General features: G+C 38.2%; 7 protein-coding genes across 12 annotated transcripts in view; 4 read left to right on the top strand and 3 right to left on the bottom strand.

Annotated features, from left to right (window-relative positions):
* The first annotated feature begins 388 nt into the window (after positions 1–388).
* Positions 389–1828, top strand: LOC105276075 (dephospho-CoA kinase domain-containing protein). Its single transcript, XM_011333414.3, has 3 exons — positions 389–647; positions 943–1234; positions 1361–1828. Exons 1-3 carry the CDS (start codon positions 536–538, stop codon positions 1662–1664), a joined length of 708 nt encoding a protein of 235 aa, XP_011331716.1. The 5' UTR covers positions 389–535; the 3' UTR covers positions 1665–1828.
* A 366-nt stretch (positions 1829–2194) lies between these two features.
* Positions 2195–14790, bottom strand: LOC105276073 (zinc finger CCCH domain-containing protein 10). The gene is made up of 4 exons (XM_011333412.2): positions 14654–14790; positions 4445–5093; positions 3918–4209; positions 2195–3727 (listed from the first exon to the last, which is right to left on the bottom strand). The coding sequence occupies exons 2-4, from the start codon at positions 5008–5010 to the stop codon at positions 3257–3259; spliced, it is 1329 nt and encodes a 442-aa protein (XP_011331714.1). The 5' UTR covers positions 5011–5093; positions 14654–14790; the 3' UTR covers positions 2195–3256.
* Positions 5374–10425, bottom strand: LOC105276070 (sarcolemmal membrane-associated protein). The gene has a single exon (XM_011333405.3). The coding sequence runs from the start codon at positions 9606–9608 to the stop codon at positions 7179–7181; it is 2430 nt and encodes an 809-aa protein (XP_011331707.1). The 5' UTR covers positions 9609–10425; the 3' UTR covers positions 5374–7178.
* Positions 10536–12331, top strand: LOC105276071 (G patch domain-containing protein 11). 4 transcript variants are annotated; one of them, XM_011333406.3, is made up of 4 exons: positions 10536–10691; positions 10987–11171; positions 11372–11616; positions 11749–12331. In XM_011333406.3, the coding sequence occupies exons 3-4, from the start codon at positions 11421–11423 to the stop codon at positions 12273–12275; spliced, it is 723 nt and encodes a 240-aa protein (XP_011331708.1). In that variant the 5' UTR covers positions 10536–10691; positions 10987–11171; positions 11372–11420; the 3' UTR covers positions 12276–12331. The 4 variants fall into 4 exon arrangements, with proteins under 4 accessions (XP_011331708.1, XP_019886189.1, XP_011331712.1 ...); XM_020030630.2 differs by having other exon boundaries at positions 10987–11252; XM_011333408.1 differs by lacking the exon at positions 10536–10691 and adding an exon at positions 10698–10906.
* On the top strand, positions 12572–14086 carry LOC105276072 (partner of bursicon). Its single transcript, XM_011333411.3, has 3 exons — positions 12572–12664; positions 12832–13024; positions 13100–14086. Exons 1-3 carry the CDS (start codon positions 12606–12608, stop codon positions 13265–13267), a joined length of 420 nt encoding a protein of 139 aa, XP_011331713.1. The 5' UTR covers positions 12572–12605; the 3' UTR covers positions 13268–14086.
* Positions 14311–16450, top strand: LOC105276074 (bursicon). Its single transcript, XM_011333413.2, is given in 5 exon segments — positions 14311–14334; positions 14407–14536; positions 14663–14829; positions 15396–15521; positions 16187–16450. Coding segments are annotated over 5 exon segments (597 nt in total). The 3' UTR covers positions 16337–16450.
* A 1016-nt stretch (positions 16451–17466) lies between these two features.
* Positions 17467–19355, bottom strand: part of LOC105276065 (eukaryotic translation initiation factor 4 gamma 3) — a 39720-nt gene continuing 37831 nt past the window's right edge. For all 3 annotated transcript variants that reach the window (XM_011333400.3, XM_011333401.3, XM_011333398.3), the window contains exon 24: positions 17467–19300. In XM_011333400.3, coding sequence (XP_011331702.1) covers positions 19095–19300 — 206 coding nt within the window. In that variant the 3' untranslated portion in view covers positions 17467–19094. The remainder of the gene's footprint in view (positions 19301–19355) is intronic.

Below are 19355 nucleotides of genomic sequence, written 5' to 3'. Positions count from 1 at the left end.
TTTAATTATCGTATATTTTATCACGTAAAATTGGCTCAAACGTGTTGACTGCGAGCTCTCGCTATCTTTTGCTAAAGAATGAGGTAGTAGAACGAATCAGCAGCAGGTCAGACGTAACTTTTAGTCTAATTTAACACAGCGGATCGGAAGGACTTTTTATCTTTAAATGATGTTGCTCAACGATGCATTAGATAACTATACATTATCTACGATTTAACAATATAAGTAAAAGTATTTATTTTTATATAATATAATTCGACGACAGATTTTAACTGATGCTGGAAAAAAAAGAAAGAAAATGCAGTTTAAATATTATTATCGGATTAATTGGTAAATTACCGATAAACAGTTACGCTACTGCGCTATATACTGTGCTAATGCTGACACACGCACTACACACACATGACATAGCTGGAGCTTGTGTACAGTATATGATAAAGTAGATATAAGTGTGGGCAACTGATTTCAGTCACATAATACGTTTGATTACTTTTGTTTGTATTTATTGTATATCATAACGCACGTATTGTGTACAATGTACTTGGTTGGGTTGACGGGTGGCATAGCTACTGGAAAAAGTGCAGTTGCTGCTATTTTCCAAGAACAAGGCATTCCTATTATAGATGCTGACATAATCGCTCGTAAAGGTTAGGATGATTGCACTTCTCATTCGCGCGCGCGTGCGCTATTGATAGTGTGTGTGTGTGTTTGCATGTGTACACTTGTTAGCTTTGAGTAGCATTTTATTACCTTATTATTATATATTTCTTGTATCGTTCTGCAGTAAAGAACATTTACACTGTTATATATTTCTCTTTTTTGTAAAAATAGCTCAGCATTTACTATTCAAGAAAATATATTTTGTTAATAAATGATATATGTATATAATACATATACTCTGAATAATAAGAGAAAGGTGAATATGTATATGCGTATTTTCAGTCGTAGAACCGGGAAAGCCAGCATGGCACAAGATACAAAAGGAATTTGGACCAGACGTTTTCTTGGATACCAAATACTTGGACAGAGCTAAGCTAGGCGATTTAATATTTAACGATGTTGAGAAAAGAAAAAAACTTAATGCCATTACACATCCCGACATATATAAAGAGATATATTGGCAAATCCTTAAATACTTTATACAGGGACATCCTTTTGTAATTTTGGACTTACCCTTGCTTTTCGAAACTGGACACATGTTAAACTACTTGCACAAGATTATAGTTGTAACATGGTACATATAAATTTACTTTTACTTAGCACAGCGTTTAATCAAAGTGATGCCTTGACTTTCTGAGAATTCAGAGAAAGATATAAAACGAAACTTGCGAATCTTTTCATTTTTTGTTGTTGCTTTCAGTGAAGAGGATCTCCAACTGCAACGATTAATAGAACGTACTGGATTCACAGAAGCTAAGGCAAAACTACGAATAGCTGCACAGATGTCCTTGGAGAAGAAAGCGGAGATGGGGAACTTTGTAATTGAGAATTCAGGCAGCATGAGCGACACTAAAGAACAGACCATGAAAGTATTTAATGTGCTACGGTCCTCCAAGCATCACTGGAAATTGCGTTTCCTGGTTGGTGTTTGCTGTACCATAATATTAGCTGGTGCATATTGGTTGAAAAACAAAAGCTCCAGATCATTATCCAGTGCGATATAAAATTATCATATCTACTGAAATTGATCAATTTCAAATAAACAGTTATCGTATTGTTATTTGTAACTGCACAGCGCATGCTTAATTTAACTACATTTGACTATGTCGCGATGCAGGCACAAAATTGTAATTTTTATGTATAAATGAAATAAAAATTATATCGATTATTTCAAGTCAAATTCACATCACCTGCTATAACACGTGACAGAAAGTTTCATATTTGTCGAGATCTCGAGAATAAAAACCATAATTCACTCCGTTTCTCTTTTCTGTTCTTTTTTTTTAATAAAGTGCTTTCGAACATAAAATTATACGTAAAAGATTATACATTTGTATGCATATATAAAATACATGAGTACACAGTGCTCACTTTCTTATGCTAAGTATCGCAAAATATATACAAGTATATATCAAGTCATGATATATAACATGATTCAAGGTCAAATGTACGCCCATGTGTGATTTACAGCACATTTTTCACATAGCGTATGTGATATATGCGTTTCATATATTTTATGGGCATACGTATAAATTTTCAATCTCACTTTTACTTTATTGTGTATCTTAACAAAAAGTTATTTGCTTAAGTAAATTCTAGAAACCAGCAAAGGACCGCGATGTATAAGTACTTTCTGAAATATTTCATAAGAATAAACTAACTGGGGGTTTATCAAGAATGCAAATAAAATTTCTTCCGAGTAAGTAAAGAAGATGCTAATGGAGTACTATAATAATATATCAAGTAATATGTAAGCAACACAAAGTTTCGTGAAAGCTAGTCGAAGAAGCGGTGCGCACACAAAGGTCTTTTTTCCTTAAAGATATTTGATATATTTGATATATTTTATTTTATTCTTCTTTGTACTTATGTTAACGCATTAACTTTATAAATAAGTTATCCCTCGTTTATGCGTTCTTATTTTACAATTTTCCCAGTCGTCTCGCAATACCTATCTGCCTATCTTAATAGCTTAAGAGTTTGCTTTAACTGTGTACGAAGATGAGATTAATGTGATGTTACATTACGCACGATACTATAATGCAACAGAAACAAAAATTGAAAGGAATAATGTCATGACTAACTACTTTTCGCTTATAGATTGTCATTTCTATATATTATTCTACAACTATACACACACTGGACATATACCGCATCGAACAACGATACTCATCATGATTGTTACTGCATAACCGGTATTGTATGTTTTTAACGTGCTATTCACAAGTGACATCATAAAGAGGATGTGTCATACTTTTCCGGATGAAATAAATATGTCCTATAAACAACACATCGGTAAAGTTTTACATATTCGCCCTAAATAAAGTAGGGATGGATTAAATCGACATCGATTTTATCGTTTTCGTTCACCGTACGATATTTGTGATATATATATATATAATATACACACATATACACACACACTACCATCTCGATCCTCCTACACGTACTTTCAATTGGCGAAGAAAACATGTCTTAGTCGGAAGATGAAACGCACATTATATCTTTGATCCATCCATACAGCCGCAAGGAAATGGCGTATATCGCGCCGATATCAAGAACAGATATAATGTTTTCTCTACGCACGTGATACAACTTACTGCAGCACGGGCCTGAGCTCTTGCGTCATAATCGGATAGGAAACAAGGGGCGCAGTTGCACCCGATATCGATAGTGGTAAGCTAGCGGGCTGTTGCGTGTTAGGCGGTTGTTGATTAGTCGGCTGAGGACGAGAGCCGCTCATCGAGATGGTCTGTTGAGCCATGGTGACAATCGGCGGCGGTATTGAGACCGGCGCCATGGAGACCGCTGCAATAGAGACGGGTGCTACGGTTGCAATACTCACGGGTACGGTGGCCACGCTGGCGGTAACTGTTCTAAGAGTACCCGCGGCCACGGCTGCGTTGACCATCTGCTGTGGCGTCGGAGCTTGCGACGGTGGCACCGTGTTCGTGATCGTGACCGCCGGCACCGTAACGGCCGTCACGTTCGCAGTGCGCTTGCCTGACATTCGCAACTGGGCGTTCTGGTCTAGCAGAAATTCGTTCGTTGCTGTCAAATCACTGACCTGGTAAAATAAAATTTTAATTAAGCATAAACAAGATAAAATATTAAAAAAGAGATATAAAGATACGTGTGAAGATATAAAAATACGTGTAAAATATGAAGCCATCACTAATGACGAAAGTAATAGCCGTGAAAGCCTCAAAGCCAGGATGAAGTAGAATATAAGAAGGTATGGAAAGCATAAGATATACCTGCTTTTTCAATTCCTCTATCTTCTTCCTCAACAATGCGTTTTCATCCTCCAGCACGATCGCTCGCGCCTCGTTACGTGGTATCACGGGGTAATAGTAACTCGGCGTGACGGTCGGCTGAGTAGCGTGCTGCTGGCCTACAAGTGGCGGAGCTTCAAAGTGAACAACCGTTTCGCCCGATACTATTCGCCTTTTCGGCTCGGGCGGTCCTATGTAGTCGGCTGGATGCGACGTGTTGTAACCATTATTCGCAATCAGATTGCTGTGTTGGTCCTCCATTTGCCAATGGAAACTATATTACGAGAAAGAATTGAAGTAGAATCAATTCCTTTAATCGGAGCATTGAGCACTTCGAGGAAACATTTAATAAATAATTTAATACAGAAACTCAATTATACAGTTAATTATAGTAAATTATCTGTAATTATGACTCGATGAAAGAACACCGCGCACGCAAACGCGGCTAAATAGATGCAAAACAAAAACGTGAAATTTAAGCATATAACTCTTTGTGAAAAACTGCTTACTTCCTGTCCTCCTCATATCTGCGACCGTCAGCATTGACACCGCCACTGGTGCCGTTGAAATTGTGTTGCGGCCGGGATACATTGTGATGTGACGGCGATACTAGATTGTGTTGCGGCTCCTCTTTCTTCCAATGCCTAAACTTGCAGTTCACCCTTTGGCAGCTACCCTTGATAAAGTCTTTGCATAACGGATAGTCTGATTTGTCGTTGTTATTCGTCTTGGATCTGTTGAGGACGTGCGACGGCAACTCGCCGGTCGCCCGGAAACGCTTTTCTTCGCTCTCCGTGCAATGGAGAAACTTACAGCCCGGCCAATTACACATGCCGTTCTGGAAATCGTGGCAGAAGGTGTACTCCTCCATGGGATCATCCTCAGAACGTTCGTGTAGATACTTGCAACGCTTCCCGCGATGGCATACATTCCTCAGAAAGTCCCGGCAGATCCTATTTGCCGAGTCTGATGTGTCGGTTGCGCCAGCATTTAATCCACCCGCCATCTCGATGACTTGCTGCTGTATTAACGCACCCGAACCAGCGATATCTAATTTTTTCTTCAATTTTTTCATTAATAAAGCATAGCGATTGTACCTTCCGTCGTCGTTTTATTTTCACTTGATCGATGAACCGTCTAAACAAGGTGCTGATATACCTATGTTCCAAAATAAAAAAATCAATTTAAAAAGATATAATATTAGATAGTATTATGTATTAAAGAGATAGATTATTAGACAGATTAGAGGAAGAAACAGCTCAATTTTATGGATAATTTATGCATAGCACACGATCAACGTCAAGATCGAGTAATAAACTGTTAATTTATGTGTAATTAATTCCATATTTGTGTGGGTAATAAATATTTATAGAACAATACTGAACTAAGATGGATAATTGATGGATGTTAAAAAAATAAGTAAGAAAACTACTCAGCTAGGTTTTAATTTAAGTTACTTTTTATCTTTATTTTTCCCTTTTTATATAATGATGACTATTACACATCAGTAGTAAGATTATATCAACAGTACTATGTACAGCATTTATTTACCGTATTTAATTCGATAATCTGATATATACGCTTAATCTGCCAAGAAAGTAAACTCGCCTGACAATCTCGCGGCGTACTTTTTTGGAAAATATCACGTCCTCGCTTATCTTGACACACAATGATTCGTTATTTAATGCGATAGAAATAGACGCGCGCGCGTGTACTGCGAGCGATGGCACTCTCTAACTAAACTAATGAATTAAGAAAATACTGTCGACTTTACGTTACGTTTGTATCAAAAGAAGTTAATAGAAAACTATGATTATTGGATCTCCTATTTTCCCCTTCTGTGTCTTTAAATACAGGTTGATGTCGCAAGGCCATTCCAAGGTAGGATCGACTGGCGTGAGTAATGGGAAGTTCGTATTTAAGAAGTATTGTAGATTCCCTAATCGTTTATTAGGTCGCTCGATAGATATGCTCTCATATTGTCATGCTATACGATGAGAAAAACTGATGACTAATTAAATGTCAATGTGCAATGAAGTCGAAGGATCTAAAAATCCATCGCATTATGTTTCGCAATTAACTTTCGCTCGATAATAATGGACTTATGATTAGAAAAGACGTGAGAATAACGCTGTAACATATAATATACACATGCTAATATATGTGAGCGTGGCGATCGATCCCCCTCTCCTTCTCTCTCTCTCTTAATCACTCACTCATATTCATACGCGCGCACTTGCATGCACGCATATACACGTACACATGCATGCATAAGCATACCCAGACATACACGCATACGCACACAAAAATGCTCCTAACTTTCTAAGTCGCCCTCAGAGCGTTTGAAAAAAGCGTGTTACTTAACTCGAATACAGTGTATATATTTGAATGTGTACCATTCTGTGAATTCTCACTTTCTGATTATTTCTAATTATTTATATACAAATGCGAATAAAAAAAGTGCTTTTGAACAATCGCAAATGGGGGTGCTCTGATATATATACATATATATATATGTATATGTATATGTATATATATATTTACGCGAAAATTTCCTCGTAAATTCTACTCGCAGCGCAAAGGATACATTTAATCTTTAAAAATATGCTACGAAGATATATCGTTTAAATGAACAAACGTACAATGAAATATGCATATGAAATATGATATGATACTCAGCAGCTTGGTAGCATGTTGAACATTTTACGTGGTATCGTATCTACATTTTCTCCTGCTATAGTTAGTCTCCTGCGGAGAGAACGACGTGAATCCAGTTCGTGCGTGTTCAATGTACATATTCAGAAAACGTTTTTTTCGTCGATCTTTGATCTTGCTCCTCTTTATAACATGACGTGATCTTGCTCAACATCACAACTTATTATGAGAAAATCCCTATTATTCTCGATTCGAATTGAGAAATTAAACAAATATATTATATTTATATATATGTATGTATGTATGTATGTATATATATATATGTACAATTTTTAATCGTTTATGTTATCCGGTATAAAAAACATTAAATTGCATTGCGCGAGAATTATGCGTATTAATAGAATCGAAACAAGAACAAGAAGCCTAACAAGAACGAGATTAACGCTAAAAACAATTTTAATTACATCTGAATTATATTATCGTATGGAGGAAAGAGAAAAAAGAATTACGAGAAGATAGAATGCTTGTCGCAGCTATATGTACATATAAGAAACAAAAAAGGAAAACATCCGACGTGGGCGAAATATATTAGAATATCTTCTCCAACAGCATCCACACTAGCATAATCACGATTGGCACCACGTAATGTATCGGCACGGTGTAAGTCGCGTTCAGCAAATCACCACACTGCGCCTTCAGAGACATGTATTTTTTCGACAGTTCCGCTTTCTCCTCGACGAATGCGTTATATTTTTCTTTCACTATAACCAACTCCTCGTTGACCTCCTGCATCCGTTGTGCCTCGTTCTTCGCGCGATAATATAGCTCCTTCAATCTGCCGATGATGTTCTCGTTCGACTCTCGAATCAGCCAGTCCTTCAACTCCTCCAATTCTTTCTTAACAATCTGCTGCGACTCCAAAGTATCTTCGCTCCTTAACGAATCTAAAGAGTTAATAAATGTCTGCAGTATATAGTCTCTGGAATGGAGAGCCTGTTGCGTGTCGTTTTTGATGACAGGTTTCAAAGTCTTGACGTAATCTCTTTCCGCACGTTCCTCATCTTCCTCGTTCTCTATGGGTGGGACGTGTCCTGCCGCTTGATCGTCCTCCATTCGATACTGCTGATTCTTCTCCATTGTGACATCGACGACAGCATCTCCTGCATCGATCATCTCTCTCGTCAAAATTTCAGTGATATTGTCATCTTTGGTAATTTCTTCCTCTGGCTCGCGATACATCTCTGTTTTAATGTTTTCAGCATTGGCAAATCGCACCTCCATCTTACAGGGTAACGAGGTCCGTTTAAATACTTGTTCCGAATCCAACTCCTCCTTCTTATTCTCTGTGACGGATTTCTCGATTCCATCGTGCTCGTGCGTGATGCTGCACGTTTCGTCGGTCGCTTCTGAGCCCGTATCAGAATCCGCGTTAGCGTCACTGTCTAAATTGGCGAGGTTGCCGTTGATTAAGGTTCTTCTGGACGATGTAAGTGACGGTGGTGGCAAGATATATTCTAGGAGACTGTCGTTGTCGACTGTCACCTCTGAATCATCCAGCTGATCTTTGGTAAAGAGTGAGTCCATGTTGGTAGACTTCAGTTGCTTCGCATCTATGTCTGGCGAACTGCTCTGATTATCCTGCTCGCTCTTGGAAAGATAAAAATTGATCTCACTGTCCATCTCGATATTATCGACATGAATAGAGTTCAATTTGTTGAGAATAGTGTTTATAGCCTCTATGGGATCCTCTCCGCCTTTCGAATCAACATTCTCTCCTACTTCCAGCTTTAAATGCATATCCTGCAGAGTTTGCGTGTAATTTCTCAGGGCAGTAATTTGCTTATATATATTGACGGAATCTAATCGAGAATCGCGCAATCTCGCCCGCAGGTTCTTCTCGATTCTTGACTGATCCTCGAGTCGTTTGCTGAGATCTCGCTTCTCCTGCTCCAAGCTGAGTAGGACATCCTTCACCTTCTCCTCGCTCTCCATGAGTTTATTCGTGGTCTCGTGCAGCTTCTTCTGCGTCTCCGTGTACTTTGTGCTGAGCTCCTGTAATTCAGTTTGAGTATACTTGGCTACGTTATGCAAACTTTGACATTCCTCCTCCGTCTCGTTCAGACGTCCCTCCAATTGCACCAATCTCTGAGTGACCTCCAGTTTCTCCTGCAGAACCTTCTGTAACGCTTCCTTGGCAGCGTTCTGGTACTGCGCCTTCTCATCTTGAAGCTTCGCTAACTCGTTTCTGACTTTGTCCTCGGTATAGTTCTTAGAATATACCGCCAACTGGTTCTCAACGGTCACTACCCAGGACAACAGACGATCCTCCGTGATGAGCGCCTTCCACGACTGGTTAGCGGCCTTACGAGTATTTTCTACTAGCTGTTGCAAGTAGCCTAGCTTCGAGTACAAGGCCTTCTCGCGCCTCGAAGCTTCTTGCATCACTTGATTGAGTTTATAGAGATCCTCGAGAGATATATTCCCAGCAGGCGAACTGACAGAAGTGCTGAGACTGGCCTTTGCCTCCTTACCATCTGGTAAATACAGCTTCAACGTCGCGACTATACATCCATGGGTGACTTTCTTTGTACTTTCTACAACATCTACTCCGAATTGCACTATGTCGCCGGAACACACCTCCTTCGGCGTTGATTCCAAGCCTGAGGGACTGAGTCTCTGATTGTTGATGAACGTCCCGTTACTGCTGCACGTGTCCTGCAGATAAAACTTACCGGACGAGTACCATAACAATGCGTGGTTCCTAGACAGTACTTTGCAGTCGAAAATTGCATTGTTTGGCGCGGCTCTCGCTCTGGCCACCGAGCGACCGATCTTTACTGGCTGCTCCAACGTCAGCGTACGCTCTTGGAAGGGATGAGAATTATCCCGGCAGATCAGGATACCTTTTGCGGCCGGCATCTTGTTGTTTTGTGCGTTGTTTTGATTCACGTTGGAATTGTTCAGTCCAGCGGGCGAGCTGGCATTTTGTACCCACCCACCGTTGCTGGCTACAACCATAATAGCTGAGATGAGTCGTGTCCGATGATGAGTCCAAGGATGAGTAGTTTCTGTTTTACCAGTGGACCATTGCCCGACACTAGCAACGACAACGACAACAATAAGAACAACAACAGCAACGCAACGATGAAAATCAGCGACTCCGCAATATCGTCGGGGCAATCTGACAATCGTCGTGGCAGGCAATGAAACTCGCTATCTTCGCGTCACGTCAAATGTGTCGGGCACATGAGTGCGCCCGAGCTTCTCGAGCTCGGTCACGAGTATCGCGACGTGACCTTTCGGGACCTATTGCCCGACGCACTGATGCATGACGACATCACTTCTGGCATGTCCCCTCAATGAAAATATCATCGTGCAGCCCCCGTCGCACACCCCCGCGCCGCACCGCTTTTATTTCCGTCGAGGAATCCTTACGGATCGGATCAGCTCCGAATCCGAATGCGGGCTAGCTATTCACGCACGGAGTTGCAGACTCCGACGAGAGAGCAGCCCGTGCGGCTCAGTTCAAGGAGGGAGTCGATTCGAACCGAGATGACCGTCGATATGTTGGAGATCGGGACACACGGGACGTCGTTTGTTCCTTGAGACGTTCCCGTCTTACAGACGGGACGGGTCGAGCACGGTTGCACTCTCGCGTAATTCCATCCGCGAGACTGGCTTGCTTCACTGCCGATCCAGCGAGGCTTTCGCTCGCCCGTAACACACGGACGCGAATTCACGACGAGATCGACCGGATCGAGAGGCGAAATCTGACGATGGCACAGCGGACTTTCGCGATCAGATCGGATGAGAGATACCGTGCACGGACGACACCGTGAAAATACAATAGTTCGCGTTCCTCCGAGTCGAGGAATCGTTCAGTTCCGCGTTCCACTGTTTTATTGAGCGCCATGGGCGGCACGCAGTGGCGGCCAGTGGCGGCGACATACCTGTGCCATATCTGACTCGTTCGCGACGTACGGTGTACGCACACATTTACCGTGCAATTGCCAATTTCTCCCGAAAAATTCAGGAGAAATGAAAAGAAATCTATATCTGTAGGGCGGATATCGTTTTGCACGCTTGTGGCGTAAAACCGAGGTTTGTATAACCTACATGTTCGATGTTCCTTATGCAAATATGAAATGTCATGGTGCACCCGCGGCTATACGTTACATGTGTGGAGAGAGAGAATGAAATGCAGTAGTAATTATGGTAACCATAGGATCAATGTTCATGCACGTGAAAATGCATTTTCGATGACCTAAACGTAAAATAGACGAAAAACATACTGCACGTGATAAAATAGAATAAAAGTAAATAAAATTCGATCTTAATAATAATAAGTAATAAATTGTAAGTACAAAACTCTTATCTGAAACTAAAATTCAAATAGATCTCGAGATTTATTGTACGCTGGAAACTCATTTTTCTCGACCGAAATTTACGAGAATCGATACTTCCAACGTGCGATTGGAGCATCACGCACAATTAGTCTGGTTGGAGACATAACCTAAGAATACAAAGTGCCAAACATCGCTCCGAAGCGAACTCCACAACAAAAAAAAAGTGCCGAACAACGTAAAGTGTATCATTAATTTCTTTGATAACAAAATGTTTTTCTTATGAAATAATCCGTCAGGAAAGATTATATTTCTAACGGTATTAAATGAGAATTTCTAAGCTATTATATTGATGATAAAGATAACGTTAATGTTCTACTAATCATCCTACCACTAAAATTTTCTGTATAGGTTATAAAATCTATTATTCATTTTCAGTACATTTTCTCAACTACTCTTCTGCAAATTTTTGATTGCACGCCAAAAGATGTCAGACGACGAAGATTACATGTCTGATAAATTTTTACAAAATACCGAGAAACATGTTTCATTGAGTCTCATGTATAAAAGAATAGCTGAAATTAAATCAAATCAATCGAAAGCGTGCAACAAACCGATAAAAGTAATTGAACAAGAGAAAAGGGAGGAAGGCTTATCATCTGCTATTAGCAATTCGAATAAAGGTCTGTTTTCATTTACACACATGTTATACACAGATAAATATGTCCACAATATTTTAAGGAAGACATGATTTTAATAGTAGAAAGTAAGTTTAATTATTGCTACTTCATGACTACTACTTGTCTCATCTCCAGGTTTTCAGATGTTGACGAAGATGGGATACAAACCTGGTCAGGGTATAGGCAAAACTCAATCAGGAATGGTAGAACCAATTCCTGTGGAAGTAAAAGCTGATAGACAGGGCCTTGGCAAGAAAAAAAGGAAAGAATTGTATGGCAAGAACATGAATGCGAAAATGGATAATACACACATAAAGGATTTTCGTAGCAGGATGGCGCAGAAAAAGACTGAACAGTTGGAAAAATGCGATTTATATAAGAGCCAAAAAGTGTGCCAAGAATTGGACACTAAAGAAAACGTTGAAAAACCTGACGAATCGTGGTTTTGGCCGCTGAACAAAGAGGAGAAACCTGACGACGAGGACGGATCAAGCGAGGAGGACGATGAGGACGATGAATCTCTCGACGATTCAGAAAAACTTGAGATTCTTACCAAACATTTGAGAAAGAAATATTTTTACTGCATCTGGTGTGGAACAAAGTTCAACAATGAAGACGATCTAAGGGATAATTGTCCGGGTAGCACAAGAAATGATCATTAACCGTGAAATGTGGATGAATAGTGTTATTTGTTAATAACACTACTTTTTACGAGAGAGAGAGAGAGAGAGAGAGACACTTTGAAAAGTTAATATCAATAAATATTCAACAAACCTAAAAATGTTTCCTGGTTTTGTCGGCTGTATTAAAGGTTTTAGAACACGACGGAAACATTATTTTATGCGCGAAAACTTTAGGTAAATTACATTATTTAAATGCGATCACCCGCCTGCGTCCACATAAAAAGCCCATTAACTGTACGATACACAAAATATTGAAAAAGAAGTCTCAGCAAGGAACAATCGAGTAAGAGTGAGTCCTAAGAGTGAACTATGCCATTAAGACAGCAGGGGATCAAGTCGACGACCCCCGGCTTTTACACACTTGACAGGTAGTGGGAAATTACCTATAAAAGCAACCGTTTGATTTTCTCCTCTCTCATTTCGCTCAGTAACATTTGTGGCGATCCTTTGTTAGATATTACACATCAATAAATATCGTAATGTTGTTAATCATCCAAAAGTCTTTGTTACTTTTCGTATTTTATATTGCGGTCAGCTGCGATGCTGAGATATCAGACGATGAGAACTGCGAGACTTTGCAATCTGAAATACGCATTACTAAAGACGAATACGATGAGATAGGACGTGTGAGGAGGGTTTGTAGCGGTGACATATCGGTCACTAAATGCGAGGGATTCTGTAACTCGCAAGTGCAGCCAAGTGTCGTTACCACTACGGGCTTTTTGAAAGTAAGTCGGCGCGACTATTTTTACGCAAAAGAAAGCATAAACTGCTATCGTTAAGTTATACGTTTTTTGTAACAGGAATGCTACTGTTGTCGCGAGAGTTACTTGAAGGAAAGATTCGTTGTCCTAAACCAATGTTACGATGCAGATGGAATCAAATTGATAGGCACGGAAGACGAGACCATGGAAATCAAACTGCGAGAACCTGCCGAATGCAAATGCATCAAGTGTGGCGATCTCGCGTGATAAGCGTGACGATTAGAAATATAAGCTAAACTTTTAATCATATTAAATTATTAACATTATTGTAACAATTATATTGATAAAGAAAACAAAGCTACGTATATAGTTGTAATAAAAATAAATAATATTCCCAACAAATTTTTGTTATGAATTTCCCAATTTCTTCCTTAATATATAAAACTTTATATAATAACTAATCCATACTGGGTATTTCATACATTATGAAAAATGCAAAGTTCAAAAGATTTTCTAAGTTTTCTGAGATCCTGACATATACGTATTCTTACATAGAATATACACATATATAAATTATTCTTGCACACTATTATTTTTGTTACTTCTTGTATAGTTGCATACCTTGCACACACATAATTTACGAAGTGAACATTCAATGTGCTTGAAATATATATATTTCTGAATATATTACTTAAAAGATCTTCAGTGTTGTCAACTGGATCTATTACTTGTATATAAAATATTTATATTCTAAGATGTTTTATCAAAAACAGTGATTCATTATTTATAAACATGTAAATATATGGATAACTTGTCATCTGTCCAAGAAAATTTGATGGTTAATATGATATCGATAAAGTCGAAACTGTCTCTTTCTCAAAAATAAAATGACCAATTCTGTTAAATTATATAATTATCTATCAATGTATTTTATGTATTACATTTCATGTATTTATTGTGTTTATTCTATTCATACTGCAACATTTGGCAAATATGTTCTGTAAATTCTCTTTAGTAAACATTTTTTTACACGGCAAGTTTTCCGTTTTTGAAAATATAGATCTAAAAATTCTATTATAGTATCAATTAAAGGAAATGTAAAAAAATAAAAAATATGATAGTAGTATATAGTTACCTTCACGAAACTATATCTATGTATATACATATATGGTGTCTGATAGATTCATAGAATCACATTTTATAACATTTTTGTTCTCATAATAATTTCTAATTGAAATCAGATTGTTTAAGTAGAATAACAAGAGGGGTTCGTATAAAGGGAATTCAAGTGTCGTGTACATAAATTCAGAATGTGTCAGAAAGCATTTTCCTATGTACGTTGCTTCTTGACATATGTATACGCGTACGCACATACATAAAGACTTTCTGACATTGTCAACTCGTAGCCAAAGGAAGGGAGAAAACATGGCCACCTATGGTGTATAAAAGCTTATGATACAGACCTTACAAGCACAGTAAAGTGCTAGGAAAGAACGGCAATGTATCGCTCAAGGAGCAGGCTTTTTCATTACTTTGGTGAATAAATTAACGTTTCAGATTGTATACATAAAACTGATAATAAAACTGATTTCTTCTGTTGTATTCATCGCGATGGCATTTGATCACAACATAATACTTAAAGTATCTACTTACTGTGTGCAGTGATCAATGGATTGCTGATGTGCTTGTTGTACGGAGGTGTAACAGCGATAATTGGGGTCGACGAATGTCAGGCAATGCGTGTGATACACTTCCTGCAGTATCCGGGCTGTGTACCGAAGCCAATTCCCAGTTACGCGTGCAAAGGACGATGCAGCAGTTACCTGCAAGTAAGAAACCAGAATTAATAATATAAAATGTACATGAGACAACAAAACTTACTCCCTTCTTTGATGTTTTTCTTAATATGATAGTTTCATCAATTGATACAACAATATTACAAACAGCAACAGTACATAGAGGTAAATTTGCTTTCTTGAAATGCACAGTATCGTTCAAGGATTTTCTTAAGAACGGTTAAAGGATCGTGAGAAATACTTGTCGCAGTAAATACTCATGCGGCATGTTTTGAGACACAATATTCCGTACAACCGTTTTTCTCAAACCTGAATTCAAAGATGCACTCTACAAATCCCAAAGAGTCTCACGGTGGAGGCCTCCTGCGTGAAGCACTGTGCACTTGAGTAATATCAGAATATTTAAGAGATGCAAACGTTACGACAACACCGAATGATCGTCGCAGAATTGTGAGCATTGATGAAGTTTGATAGAGTCTGTTATTTTTTTTTTTTATTAACACGAGATGCACAAGGAGGGAAGACAGCGACTCATACACGCACACGTATACATATATATATATTTGTGTATTACGTATTCGGTTTGTTGACACGCACAGGTATCCGGATCCAAAATGTGGCAAATGGAGAGGAGCTGTATGTGTTGTCAAGAAAGCGGTGAGAGAGAGGCTAGTGTGTCCCTGTTCTGTCCGCGAGCGAAACCAGGAGAGAAGAAATTCAGGAAGGTGAGACAGCTTTTCTGCTCGTGCTAACCGCACGCGGACCGCAGCAACGGTCAGTCGGCGAGTCGCGTGATGTAAATTGATGTAAACCGTCTACGCGCCAATCGGCCGCTTTTCCACTGACCAGCGACCACTCGTCAAATTCAGTAGCAAAGCTTTTGACACCACGAGTTTTGCACGGCCATATTGTTTTCGTGCGCTGCCGAGCACGGCCAATCAGGAGCCGGCGTATATGCGGAAAACAAAATGCGCGTATGGCGTTCAGCTCGAATTATAGGAAAGGCAAATCGGGACTTGATTCATTAATGTCCCATTCTTGTAAAATTTTTATGGTGTACAGGGGTGAAACAGTAATATGTGTTGAAAACTTTTAGGATTCGATTTCCAAGCTAATTAAAATTTAAGATGATAAATACAAACTAATATCTTGTTTATACAAGAGATAAGACTAATCGGATTTTATAGAAAAATTTTTAATAAAATTGTACCGGAAATCTCAAGTTTTTTCTTTCCTTTTCTTATTTATTTCATTGACTTTTCGGGAAATAATTCTCCGAAATTGATATCAGAATCAATATCGATATAGATCCGTATCAAATTGGGAAACGAATTGTAGCTACAATTTAATATGAGTTTTTCAATATATTCTCATTGTACTCGTTCATTAGGTAATTACCAAGGCACCGCTGGAATGCATGTGCAGACCATGCACAAGCGTAGAAGAATATGCGATAGTCCCTCAGGAGATCGCAGGATTCGCCGACGAAGGCCCCTTCGCAACGTCCGCGCATTTCAGAAGATCCTCTGGTTTAGAATAGATACATCTTTGTGCCACTATTGCTTCGCAGGCGTTCAAATGTATTAATATATAACACACGAAGAGATTTCATGTTAATCAACTATAAAGATTAAAATAAATTCTTAAAGCGAGATGATGCTACCCGCTTCAAGTTTCCTTTCATTGAACAATGAAGAGAGATTCAAACTATGGATACACGTGTGTCAGATACTCAAAAAACTGATCAACAACGTCATGGAGTTCTTTTTTTATTTTTTTTAAAGATATGATTTATATATCATAGAGTATGTATGTGTGTACCTATGCAATGTGTTCCAAGTTCTTAACTTTATATTTTTATTTATATTATATATATATACATACATGTATATATAATATAAATTTATTTATTTATGCGTAAGCACACGCAGATATACGAGGGCTGTAACGATGTCTTTATATATGTATATATGCGTGTCCAGACGCAAAAAAAATGTCAACGCGATGCGCGGCATACGATGTATGCAACAATATCGCGAGACAAGCGCAACTTTTACTAACTTTTTTCATAACTTGTTCAATCTTCCGGTTACTGTCTCGTTCAGTTATTTACAATATATGACAATCTTTTCTATTTTAATTATATTATTTACTTAATCACGTTTCCAACAGTTTTATTTTATATTTATATATAAATTAATGTTATTTTATTTATATGCTGTGGTTCAATAAAGTGCACGACACGTACACACACTCGCGCACTCTTCATTCTGCCTTTCTCCTTTTTTTTTCCTTCTTACATTGCCTTTCGCGTTTCTATTTCTTCCTATATAATAACTGGTAAGTAATAATTTGTATACTCGTACAACTTCACTATAAATTGCCTATAAATTGCAAACCAAAAAACAAATAAAGAGAAATATCGATTGCAACTTATAAACTTATATCCAGCAGATTCTGAATTCTTTATTTGGCCAGAGGCAACTGCGTCTGCAATGAATTTCAAAGATTTCGTCACCAAAAACTGGAGAACTGTACAGATTATGGAAGAAAAAACAGAGGAGAGCTCGAGGAGGGAAGAATCGGGAACAGTCACAGTTAGAAGGAGCGAACACCGTGACTCGTCATGTTAGAGTTGATGAAATTGTGAAACATATTGCAGACTACGAATATACTTAAATAATAATATATATATTTACATACAATATATAACTATGTTTCAAAGCAATCAATCAAATGTTGATTCGTCCATGTGTTCGTACTTGAAAAATGGTCCGAGAGACTGATAAATAATTTATGTATATACCAAAACAAAGCAAAGAAATCGCTTTGATATATTTTCGCAAAAATATATCAGAAATAAGTAGTTATACAATGTTATCCATTCGTCTGGAAAGTCGTGTTGGCGCCTTCCCGGATACTCAAAATACAAAGTAAATCGTGTGGTGGCGCTACAATACATGCCGAAACAATATTTCTTTGATAGCTGTACACACACCTGCACACGCATACAAGCATACGCACATACATACTCAAAATCAATCTCTCCTATAATGTTTGAAACAAGGATGAACTCACACGCTGTTCTTTAACTCAGTTAACAACAATTTTATACAATTCGCTATACCACTTGCCACGGACATACGTTCAAACATTCTGTATGCTCTATACTCCCCCTTTCTCTCTTTCAGTAATTATAAATAGCTAGCGTTAAAAAATACCTTAATATACATCATTTTGTCGTTTTCCTTTTCATTTCCTAACTTCAACGCGTTCTACAGATCTCCTAATTCCGCAATATATATCCATCCACTGTCTCCTTCTATTTGTCTCCGTCTTATCGTATTTCAAAAAAAAGTCCTTTCTTATAATATAATACATTATGGGCTCTTATTTGCAAAGATATAAATTAGTAATTTTGTTATATATACATATACACATATATATACATATACATACATACATATATATATACATACATACACATATATTTATATATACATATATACATATACATATGTGTATCGTATCCTGTTACAATAATAGGAAGAACCATGTCAGTCACTGTCAGACTTGGTTATCTCAAGTAGTTGCTTTTTTTTCTTCTTTCTTGCCCAATTTACTTCCACTTAAAATTGACTTACTCGATTATGTATTCTGATTTTGCGATTCGTTACCTAAAATCATGTAGCAAGCACTTCGGTTGTGATCTTCGATATTAGCGTTAATGTGATTGGAAGTACTGTCGGAGCCTTCCCGTTCCCAAGCATGAAAAAGAACGTGTTTCCTCGATATTTTTCATTGAGTGATCGATCTTACTTCTCGCTTACGGATCCCGCAGAGACACTTTGCATAAGAAACACGATAATAATTTTCTTGCTGTTTTTTTTGCTTTATTTAAACTTTGAATCATTTTATTGAATTATATAATAATTATTTTGTATATTTCTGTAGTAATTAATAATTAAACTTTATCTTCATTATGTATAATATAATCGCAAATACAGCTGTTGTGTATCGTTTTTCTTTCTTTCGTCGGCATTCTTCAACACCCCTTTACTCATTGATAGAGAGAGTCGTAGAGTCCTATATTATATTACATACATTCACAAGTCACTTTATTGTTATTTATCGCATCGTTCCTTTCTTCAATACTTGAGCGCATTTCCCCCTTTACAGAGAAGAGCACAACTGCAATTTGATTTCGTGCCTTGTAGTTTTTTTTTTTCTTTTAATGTGGAAACGCGTGTTTAAGTCTTTTTAATAGACGATAATGTAATCGACCAACCAAAGTATCGTCAACAGCCCTGATTCGCACTAGTTGATAACTCTTCTACACTGGAATTATCATCTGGTTCTTGCAAGTCAGTGAAAAACGACGTAAGCGCAACCATTGCGACGGCGTGACCTTCGTGCTCTTCCGGGTGCCGCTGCCACGTCAAGAATGCATCGGTTGATATCACATTGTCCAGCCACAGCTTGTTCATGATGAGGTTGAGGATACCTGGTGGAGATGAAGATTTCTTAGTTCTTCCGTATATGATACATCGAAAGTACAG

The sequence above is a fragment of the Ooceraea biroi genome, chromosome 9 (genome assembly GCF_003672135.1).
Source record: "Ooceraea biroi isolate clonal line C1 chromosome 9, Obir_v5.4, whole genome shotgun sequence".
Lineage (NCBI taxonomy): Eukaryota > Metazoa > Arthropoda > Insecta > Hymenoptera > Formicidae > Ooceraea > Ooceraea biroi.
The sequence above is the reverse complement of the archived record's forward strand: the minus strand, read 5'-3'. Positions and strand labels throughout refer to the sequence as shown.